Below are 11,744 nucleotides of genomic sequence, written 5' to 3' on the forward strand. Positions count from 1 at the left end.
TTCTCAAATTCCGTTCTCAATTTCCAATTTTCCACTTGCAATAATTTATCTACATCATGAAAATTTCTTAAATCTTCAGATAATGATCATCTTTACCAAAAATCATTTGAATTGGATATTGTTTAGTCATCCAAAATGTATTAAATAAATCAACGATGTATGTAGGTATCAAGTAACATATTCATGATGAGCCATTGTTTTATTTGGTACTTGCATTCCTTACGGTGAAGATATGTTATTTGCAAGAGAGGGAATGAATTCATCATCAAAGTAGGGCATGCAAGTATTATCTTTTTTTTCCTTAAGAATTGTTATTGACGCTTCAAAAATCTCATTGTACACTTCTCACAATTGTATTTTTCTTTTAAATATAGAATATTTGTGCTTGTTGAAGTATAGAACTAAATAATTGGGACGAATAATAAAAATGTACACAGATTAAGTGAAGATGCCATGAGATAGCGTAACTCCTACACTGGTGGTGGTCTGTCAGATATGCCGGGAAAGTCCTCAGGGAAGCCACCAAACGTGCTAGCCAACTAGAACCTGGAGGGGCGCAAAACAAAAGCGTGAGTGGGCAAAAACAAAGCTTTTCGAAAACCAATTTAATAAATAAGTTCTAACCCCTCGCCGTAAAACCTGTATACTTCCCAGAAAATAGAATATATATATATATATATATATATATATATATATATATATATAAGTCATGCTCAGGAATATGCTATGCCAAAACCTCAAAGTAAATGCAAGTGCTTAGGTAATGTCATATCAATGTCATATGATCTGTCAGCCGGAGTCACCTAACGTGACCTGTACTGCTGAGTCTAGAGCTCAAATCTCCATCTCACTAACTATACCTGCACACAAGTCGGAACCACCTAAAGTGGTTTGTACGACAGGCCTGGGTGTAATATAAGTACGCTCTAGTGCTACGATCACATGAAGGCTGGGCGAATAATCGCGGGTCACCTACGAGTCGGAACCACCTAACGTGGTCTGTACGACAAGCCTGTGCACCTAACTTGGATCCAAGATGAGCGTGTGGTGCGGGAGGTGAACATCACGTGAAGGACTGTGCCCAACTCTGGGCGGGAGCACTAACACCGGGGGTGCAGGTTATGAGCTCTCTAGGCATCTAGAATCACTACTGAACGTAAATGTAAAATCATACTCACCTGGCACTTACCTGTGCGTCCACAGCACCAATACACATGTATATATATATGACTAATAATGCATAAACGAACGACAACCAATAAACATGGCATAATAATGTAAAAACATTTTTAATTCATTTTCTGGGAAACGTATAAGTATATAGGTATATATACGGAAAACCAAAAGCCCACTCACTGATAAGTAGAAGGGTCGTAACCCCCTTGCCTCGAGTGACCACGCTCGTCCTCGGGATACGTCTCACCTATATGCGAAACAACTATAAAAACGTTAATTTTAAAGCACATAACCAACCTTTAGAAATAACTTCTCATACATTGCTCAAATGGGGTGTATGAATACACCAACGTGATCTACTCAACCTCAGGAACATCCCCATATTTTTAGAAAAAATTTTCACCGCCGCACGCGCCTTCACGCGCCGGCCACGTGCAGGCACGTGCCTGGCACGCTGACGGCGTCAATTAACGCTGTCAGGAATATTTCGTTATCTTTAACGGTTTCTGTCAACGGCGTTAGGAATATTCCGTCCGAATTGACGGAATATTCCGTCGTCCTATCTTCTTCGTTTTTCAACCAAATTTCACAAAATTGGTACCAAAATGAAGCGTACAACGAGAGGAACAAAATCATACCACTTTCAAGTGCTAAAATCCACGAAATCTCGCCTGAAAAATACCCCCAACTCCGGCCAACCTCGAAACTCGCGATTTCGACGTCCAAAACCTTCAAACGAACCACCTCGAGCCTCCTAGAGACCTCATCAAGCTTCCTACAAGCTTGAAATTCCCAAAAACACAAGAAATTACGTGTGCATGAACAGTGCCAAAAATCGAGTATCTCGAGTTCGACGTGAAAACGAAGGTAACCTTACCTGAAATGGGTATGGTTGGACTCCTACGAGCCTCAAGAGCATGGATATGTACTTTGTTTCTTCGATCTGTGAAGATTTGATGGATTTGTGTGTGTGTCCGTACGTTGTATGGGAAATGGGAAAGAAAGGGAGCTCGGGACAGGGTGCAGGGATAGGGGAAAGGTGAGGGTGAGTGTGGGGAAGAGTGTGTGGTGCAAAACCAGCCACACCAAACCAAAAAGAACAACCACACAACGAAAAATCTCGCTAGGGGCAAAATTGTCTTTTCACGCGTACGTTTTTAAAATTTCCGGAACGGGCTGTTACATAGAAAATTTGGAGTTTACACTGAGATTTTTGAAGTGCCAATAATAATAATAATTCATTTTTTTATGTCACTATTAGAGCAAGAGTTGTTTCTCGTATCATTTAAAAAAATATTGGTTAGGTCAATACTTTGATTTTATAGAAAGAAAATTTTATTTGAATCCGTACAACATTTTTCTACACCCAATTTACTTTCTATGCCCAAATTTTTTTTTAATTAAACTATCAATATCTCTTTAAACCCAAATTTATTACCTAAAATACCCTCACAAATCCAATTCAATATGTAAATTTATTTTTACACCCATTTAGAAAACAAAAACCTAATATCATGTCTTGCAATTCATTCAAGGCGTAAAGAAAGCAATCAAATCAATGAGGTTTACAACAATATGTGAATAATCATTCAAAAGGGGTAACTGGTTCATCGGTTTATTTGACTAATTCATCACTTACATATTGTAGTCTCTCTCTCTCTCTCTCTCTCTCCAATGACATTTCATCCATGAATGTTCTGCAACTCATTCAATCTTAATACAAACTAGGTTTATGTAACTCGATACCAAATTTTCCTGTCAATGATTGATTGGGCAACCTTTCCCTGTTATCCAATCTATTCTCAACCTCTCCCTGCTATCCAATCGATGCTTGCTGAGAAGAAAGCTGGGACTGATCTTAGCAAGTTATGATTCTTGGTTTTATTGTTTTTCTATTGTAGGGCATGCCTGATCACTAATTAAACTACTTTTTGTTTCTATTCTACCCAAATATTGTGTTCAATCTTGATTGAGCTTTAGTTTTCATTACTGCAGCCTACAAGTTCTTGGCTCTCTCTAATGAATGTGCAGTGCATTAAGTCTATTTCTACAAGTGCAATATAGTTGTGTTTTTTTTTTTTTATATCTAAAATATAACATATCTATCAAACAATTTTTAATCATTTTCAAGAGCCACAAGATTATTAGTGGGTTTATTAATAAATTTCAATTTTACTGTTATTTTCATCTTGTACTTGATGGTAATTATATAATAGGATAAAAAAGAAAATTACATTTAAAATTTAAGTTGGGTGTAGAGTGATTTTCTATGGGTTCAAATAAAATTCTCAAGAATCATAGAAACTAATTTTTCTTATTTTTTTTATATTAGTTAATTTTGCAGTACAATGTTGTAAAATCATTAAAACATCAAATTTTACTTAAAAAGAGAGTTGGATATTTTTTTAAAGGGTAAAGTACAAAAAACTACCTCAACTATTGGTGTCACGACACTTTCATACCTTATCTTTTAAAATTGACAATGTCATACCTCATCTTTAGAATTTGTGTCAATGATATACCTTCCGTTAGCTTGGCGTGAATTTCTCAGTTAAATGCTGATGTGGCTTGATCCGAGTCCCATTTTCTATTAAAAAATTATTAAAAACTAAAAAAAATCATTTAATATTTTTTAAATATTAAAATAATAAAGAAAAGTTATATTAAAAAAAAAAAACAACACTCAGGTCGTCCCCTCCCCCCTTCTCTTTCTTCTCCCCATCTTCATCTTCTTCCCCATTCCTGCAACTGCAACCTAGAAAAAAGAAGAGGAAAAAAAAAGAAAAACCAATTTGTCTTCCCTGCTTCTCACTGCCCTTCTCCCCGCAACCCAACCTCCCCACCTTCACACCCACCCTTTGCACCCAACCTCGCACCCACTACCTGCAACCCAAAAAAAAAAAAAACCCAGATCCCATTGAGGTGGAATCGGGAAACCTTTGCCAGGCCGATTTCGAAGGTTGAGAACCTGGGCGCGGAGAAAATGGGGGGAATGGGTGTGGAGGGAAGATGGTGGGTGCCGCGGGGGGGGGGGGTGAAGGATGAACTGGGGTTCTTTTGTTTTTTTTTTTCTTTCCTTATCTCTCTTCTTCTTTTTCTTCTGCAGGTTGGGTGGGCCGGGGAGGGGGGACAGACGAACTGGGTTTTTTTTTTTTGGGTTGCAGGTAGTGAGTGCGAGTTTAGGGAAGACGGGATGGGGGAAGAAAGGAAGGGGGGTCGGGGAAAATCGCGAGTGGGGGGGGGTGGGGAAGATAAATTGGTATTTTTTTTTTTTTTTTTTTCTTCTTTTTCTGGGTTGCAGGAAAGGCTGGAAGGGAAGAGAATGAAGATGAGGGTGGGTGCTCGGGGGGGGGGGGGGGAGAGAGGGGAGGACAAGCTGGGGTTCCTTTTTTTTTTTTTTCCTTATCACTCTTCTTCTTCTTTTTCTTCTGTAGGTTGGGTGGGGTGGGGGGAAGGGGACAGACGAACGGGTTTTTATTTTTTGGGTTGCAAGTAGTGAGTGTGAGGGTGGGGTGGGTTTAGGGAAGACGAGAAGGGGGAAGAAAGGAAGGGGGGTCAGGGAAAATCGCGAGTTGGGGGGGGGTGGGGGAAGATAAATTGGTATTTTTTTTTTTTTGTTCTTCTTTTTTCTGGGTTGCAGGAAAGGCTGGAAGGGAAAGAAGATGGGGGAGAAGAGAGAGACCGGGGGTGGAGGAAAGGGGACGTGAGGGTTTTTTTTTTTTTTTTTTTTTTTTTATAATAGAAAATGTGTCCGGATCAAGCCACGTCGGCATTTAGCTGAGAAATAAATGGCCAAGCTAACGGAAGGTATAACATTGACACAAATTCTAAAGATGAGGTATGACATTATCAATTTTAAAATATAAGATATGAAAGTGTCGTGATACCTATAATTAAGTAATTTTTTGTACTTTATTCTTTTTTAAATGGGTGAAGCCCATTTTGTACCTTCCATATTTTAAATAGCATTCTGGCTCTTTTGTATTTAACCATACGATTTATATCGGCCCAAAGCCCAAAAGTATAAAAACAAAATAGAAAATTACAAAATATGTGGTTTTGGTATAGATATGAGTAACATTATTGGTTTGTATGGACCTTCACCTATGGACAAAGTCAAAGAAAGTGCCACAGTGAAGAAGCACACAATTTTAAGGATGTCTACCGAATCCTCATAATCAGCACATTTCACGTTTGGACAAAGTCAAAGAACGTGACCTGGTAAATCAGATGAAACATTTCCTGTGAGGTACAATACTAACGTATAGGTATTAAAATGAAACCAAGTCTATTTATTGATATCTCTAGGAAATTATAGACATATGTTTATTTTATCTCAAATAAACTTACTAATAACCATGGTTTTATTGGGCAAGCAAAATCTGAATATCTCTCTAGCTTGCATAAAGATCTCTCCCAGAAAAAAAAAAAAAAAGCAATGGAAGCTGGAGAAACACGTTTAAAGCTATGGTACACAACCTCACCAACTATCTGCCAAAGTTTTCACTTCATAAAGTTCACAAGTTGCATCGACTTGATGGCAAGTTAGTTAATCCAAGCTTTTCATAATTAGGGGGAGATATCATTAGGGCAAGCGTCTAAGAAAAATCAATCGAATAGTTGGACCATCCAAGGGGAAGTGTTGTAAATATGGATATCATTATTTGGTTTGAATGGACCTTCATGTATAGACAAGTCAAAGAAAGTGAATCGGTGGAGAGGCACACAATTTCAAGGATTTCTACCCGATCCTCATAATAAGCACATCTCACAATTCCTATATGATGGTCAATGTTAAGTCACAAATAAAACATAAGCAGTAGAAGAAGAAGAAGAAGTTACACAATCTATTGTTTCCATTGCCTTTGTAATTTCAGTTTGGTAATGAGAGAGACTACTACTACTGTCCCTCATAAATATTGTCGAACCTTATAAATATTGTGTCTTATTTAATTTATGTCCTGCACACATACCTCAATTTCACACAAGTTTCAAATTTTTTATTTAAACTGAGCGCTATTTATCTATTTTTCTCATACAGACAAGAGTAAAAGAAAAAGAAACCAAACCTAAAATCTCAAACTCAAGCATAAATGCTCTCAATCAATTGAGTTACAAAATTCTTGTACCGGATAAGCCGACAAAGGGTACAATACCCGTCTGGTAGGGTTAGCCAAAATGCCTTCTCAATTGTCTGCCACTTAAACATGCTGGAAAAAGGAGCTTGGAGCAAATAAAAGGATACACCATTACTTTCCTTCTCCAAAGTCTTTAGATTTGAGCTCTCCCTCCCTCCTAGTCTATTTCACTTCTTATTTTCTGCTCAACAGCTCTCTCTAGTCTGTTGTCAAGATATTTTTAGGACTAATTTTTGCATTAGGTCACCATCAACCATTAAGCAATCACTCAAACATATGTCTAAATCATGGACAAAAAAATTTGGGGGAGGCACCGGCCAATGAGGGGTCACTTGCAGCCACACAAAAGCCAAGAACACAAACCAAGTTTTCTTTCAATTACATCATCCACTTTCGAGCTTTGGACAAGTGTTTCATTTTTAGCCATACTTTCAAGGACAATATTGAAAGTTGAAAACAAAACGTGGAATTTTGGATCGGGGAATCAGGATTTGGGGAATGTCAGATTGTCGATTGGAAAAATCAAAAGGGGTTGTAGTTATATTATAGTGGGGCGGCCAGGGTTGTCAGTTCATGGCATCCACATTTTACCAGAAGCATAAATTAAAGTAAAAATTTTTAAAAAATTTTGAAACCTTGGGTTTTAATGATAAAGATAAAATAAATAGTAAACTGAATAGTACTAGGATTGACTTTTTAATGTAAAAATATGATTTTTCTTTAAAATGAACAGTACCAGAAACTTTTTATTAAAATTCTCTAAATTAAATGGTTTATCTATTGTGAAGTTGTCATGAGTTATGTATTTTTGCACTATGTTTGGATCCTGAATTTGTTTTATATAACTGTAGCCAAATTTGGCTTAGTTATATAAATGGAATATGCAGACTTTTATTCTAAATTTTATTTTGGACAACATCTTAATTTAATATGAATTATGAAGAGCGAAATTTGAAATTAAGCGTAATGAGAGTTGCACGTTACTCTTGTCAATTTGTAATTTTTTTTTTTATAAGGGTAATAGTAGCGCTTTGATTATGAAGAGCGAAATTTGAAATTAAGCGTAATGAGAGTTGGTCGAAAGGCAAGACGAACAAGACTTGTGTTTTCTGATGTATGGTTAAAGTCATATGCATTCATCACTTATATCTAGCCACACAACGATAACATTCTTGTTCTATAATTTTACAAAACTAACGAGAATCTATACAAAATTTTCAGGATACATACAAAATTCTAAGTCAAATTACAATACCGTATCAACTTAACTTGAAACCATATTGCCCTGAAATTTTTTTTTTTTTTTTTGGGAGAACTATTGCCCTGAATTTGGTTCTAATGAGTCTAAGGGGGTTTGAGAAGAAAAACACGATCGGTATGATAATTGCGATGACGAATGGTGCATAACCACCATATATGTATACCATTTGATATTAGGTAGGATCCAGACAAGTTCCTCTGGCAAACCATCATCTGCCAACATATGACAATACGTTTAGGGATAAAATATTCATAAATGAATTAATTAAAACTTTAAGGATAATGTTTTTGTTCCTTATATTATTATTAAATTCCCAATTATAGGCTTCTTATTATATACTATTTTGTAGGTGAGAATTGTTAATTTCTCCAATCTTTCAGGTTCATTTTCTATTGGTTTTCACAATTTGCATGCACGAAAATAAAGAGCAAGAAGAAGAAAAATATTTATACGAGTAATGCTACAATTATTACCTAATTGTACCATCATTTTTATTATTTATCTAATAGACATAGGGCCGGTCAATATATGTAGGTTTTATCTCTATTAGAAAGATGATACAATTAGATAGTAAAAATATCATTCTTGTTACATGAAATTACTATGAAAAAGAAAAGGGATATGAAAGATTGATAAATAATGGGATGGTTCTATTCATGGACCTTTTTTTTTTTTTTTACATTTTACACATTCCATCGAATAAATTGAAGATGATCAAATGTCAGAAATTAACATGGGTGTGTAGAAGATAAAAAAGGGTTGTGTGGATAGCACCATCATAAACAATCCTCTTTTGGTAATCTTATACCTTGATTGTTTAGGTATAAGAAGATACGAGATACTTAAATCCATTTATTTTCATTCCTTGGATGTTAACACATAAACGAGAATCATACCCACTCCTTTCAAATATTTGGCTGTCAATAAACACATAAACGAGAATGTGAGTGTTATAAGAAGCTACGAGATACTTGGATCCATTTATTTTCGCTCCTTAGTTATTAATACATGAACGAAACTCATTCCTTTCAATTCTTATAACATACATTGTGAGTGAAGATATCCCACATAAGTACCAATCTACCCAAAGCAACCAAAAAGCAAAATGTGAGTGTAAGCATTAGACCGTTGCCTACACTTTTTGGGGTTGGATGACCGACTTAACATTTGCCATTTTGCTTTCAAGCGCATTATTATACCCATTGCATTTGCCAAGTTAAATTGAGTAACACTTATAAATCTACCAATCAACTACCCTTTATTTGTGTCTAGGTGAGTGGCCATCTCTAAAGTGATGAATAAAGGTGAGAAAATAAAGTAAAACCCTTTTATTTTTAGCAGCCGTTGGAGGACAAGCAGGGGCCCATGCAAGCGAAATCAAGCTAATATGGATTAAGGGCGGCATAAAATAACATAATCATGTATCATTTACTTAAACAATAACATAAAAGTACTTACTTTCCTAATTATTGTTTAGCATACACTAACTCCATCTGCCCCATAAATACCCCTTTACACTCTCACCTCTCAATCCACACTCACAAACCCAAACGATTTCCCTCTTCTCTCATTCCATACTAGCCAAAAGCCAAAAGCTGCTTAATTAGTCGCAGAAGCCATGGCAAAAGATATTGAGGGAGCTGAGCACGGTGAGTTTGCCACCAAAGACTACCAGGACCCACCTCCAACCCCCTTGTTTGATGCTGAAGAGCTCACCAAGTGGTCATTTTACAGAGCTGTCATTGCTGAGTTCATTGCCACCCTTCTCTTCCTTTACATCACGGTTTTGACTGTGATTGGCTACAAAAGCCAGAGTGAAGTTGACCAATGCGGCGGAGTTGGCATTCTTGGTATCGCTTGGGCCTTCGGTGGCATGATCTTCGTCCTTGTTTACTGCACCGCCGGTATCTCAGGTATGTCTTTTTTTTTTTTTTCTCTCCCATCCGTCTTTGGCAGAAATAGATGAAAGTGATCCTGAAACTTTAAAAGCACTCTTGGAAGTGTTTGAGATAAACAAAATAACAAATGTCTATAAAATCTCAGGACGTACTCGAAAGCACTTCATGAACAAGCATATGATAAGTGCTTTTGGAGTTTGAGTGACTCTAGGATTTCAGAAGTACTTGAACTTTTAGTAAATTTTTGTTAGTGTTTATAATAAAAGCGCTACTAAAAAAAACTGTTACTGACTAAAAGCGCTTTATACAAGTACTTACAACAGAATCTGAGTCTTGTTTTTCTATGACAATTGCAGGAGGACACATTAACCCAGCTGTGACCTTTGGGCTGTTCTTGGCTCGCAAGGTTTCACTGATCAGGGCAGTGTTGTACATCGTAGCGCAGTGTTTGGGTGCCATCTGCGGTGTTGGGTTGGTGAAAGCCTTCCAGAAGTCATACTACGTGAAGTATGGTGGTGGAGCCAACGAGTTGGCTGATGGCTACAACAAGGGCACTGGTTTGGGTGCTGAGATCATCGGTACCTTTGTTCTTGTCTACACCGTCTTCTCAGCCACCGACCCCAAGAGAAATGCCAGAGACTCTCACGTCCCTGTAAGCACATCTCTCACTCAATTGTTAGCTACGAGATTGAACTTGTGGCGTGATAAATTATAAATTGAGTGTCACTAGACCAAATGATCATTAACAGTTTTTTATAACTGATAAATTTTGGTTGTGTTTAAGTAAATTTATTGACCATTTATGTTTTTTTTTTCCACCTTAAATTTAGGTTTTGGCACCACTTCCCATTGGATTTGCTGTGTTCATTGTTCACTTGGCCACCATTCCAATCACTGGGACTGGTATCAACCCGGCTAGGAGTTTTGGAGCTGCTGTCATCTACAACAAGGACAAAGCTTGGGATGACCAAGTATGATCTCTCTCAGTTTTCCCATATATATATATTAACTTTATTATATTATTTTCTTTGTGTACGTAATTAATCAACATCTAATTGGTTCACTAATTATCTTAATTAATTGGTTTTGTTTTATATCTCAGTGGATCTTCTGGCTTGGACCTTTCATTGGAGCTGCCATTGCTGCCTTCTACCACCAATACATTCTGAGAGCAGGAGCCATCAAGGCTCTAGGATCTTTCAGGAGCAATGCTTAATTAATTGATCATTAATTAATTTGATCCATGGTTTTCAAACGGAGATGGTGTTTCTAAAGGAATAACAAAATTAAGGAGTGCAAGTCTGTCATGGTCTCAAAAGGAGAAATTTGAAGGGCTATGGAATTGTAGATAATTATGGTTTTGGGCAAGGGTGTTATTTTGTATCCCTCTCTTCTTTGTTATCTTTGCTTTGCATGTTTGTGCTATTTTCATTTCTTCTGTGTATCCTTATCTTTTATTATTATTTACTATTTTCTCTTGTTACTTTTTTAAGTGGTGGTGTATTTATATTGGTGCCAGAGAGTGCTAATGAAGTATGAGTTGTTTTCTTTGGTCTCAATCACCTTCTAATGCTTCACATCATGGTTTTCAATTTGCTTGCAAATTAATTAATGAATATTCCTCAACCCAATTATCAGATCCTTATCAGATTAGGTAGAGTTAATTAATCAGGTTTGAAAATGTGATAATTGATTAAGAGATAATGAAAGATAAACTTTAACTTAACTTTATTTAAATGGTGGAATCATCATAATGAAGTGACCAACTAGCTTCTGGTGTGATATACATTTCTCCCAACATTCAAAGAAGTACTGAGTCCGAATTTGATCAACAAATTACCTACGGAAATGTATATTTATTCATCCTTTGATCATTTTCAAAATCAATGTAAGAAAACTAAATTATATTTCATGGAAAACGCTAATAAAGCATTTCTTTGTCGAAAGCATAAAGCTTTTGGAGTTAGTCTAAATAGTAAGAAAAAACTATCATAACAAGTTAAAGAGTTTAAATGTGTTCAAAGTTGGATCCTCTTCAAAGGGAAATTAGCAACTGTCAAAAGGTTTGAAACGAAAACTATAAAGGCTTACTGTTTTCACCTCTCTCTCTCTCTCTCTCTCGTTGGGATTGTGGTGGGTGTAAATTAGTTGCAATATAATATGAAAACCAGAGATGAGTTGAGTTGTATGCATTCTTATCGTTACAATTATTAAAAAGTTGCTGATGAGATAGTTTATGTTATTATAAAGATGCGTTTTTGTGGTGGTGGT

At 36.4% G+C, this 11,744-nt stretch overlaps 1 protein-coding gene across 1 annotated transcript; it reads left to right on the plus strand.

The window, feature by feature from the left end:
* Positions 1-9,190: 9,190 nt before the first annotated feature.
* On the plus strand, positions 9,191-11,032 carry LOC103956770 (aquaporin PIP2-2). The gene is made up of 4 exons (XM_048568837.1): positions 9,191-9,488; positions 9,830-10,125; positions 10,304-10,444; positions 10,576-11,032. The coding sequence occupies exons 1-4, from the start codon at positions 9,194-9,196 to the stop codon at positions 10,687-10,689; spliced, it is 846 nt and encodes a 281-aa protein (XP_048424794.1). The 5' UTR covers positions 9,191-9,193; the 3' UTR covers positions 10,690-11,032.
* Positions 11,033-11,744: the final 712 nt, after the last annotated feature.

Source organism: the organism of the source record quoted next, unplaced genomic scaffold (genome assembly GCF_019419815.1).
Source record: "Pyrus x bretschneideri cultivar Hongxiangsu unplaced genomic scaffold, Pyrus_bretschneideri_v1 Contig5, whole genome shotgun sequence".
Classification (NCBI taxonomy): domain Eukaryota; kingdom Viridiplantae; phylum Streptophyta; class Magnoliopsida; order Rosales; family Rosaceae; genus Pyrus; species Pyrus x bretschneideri.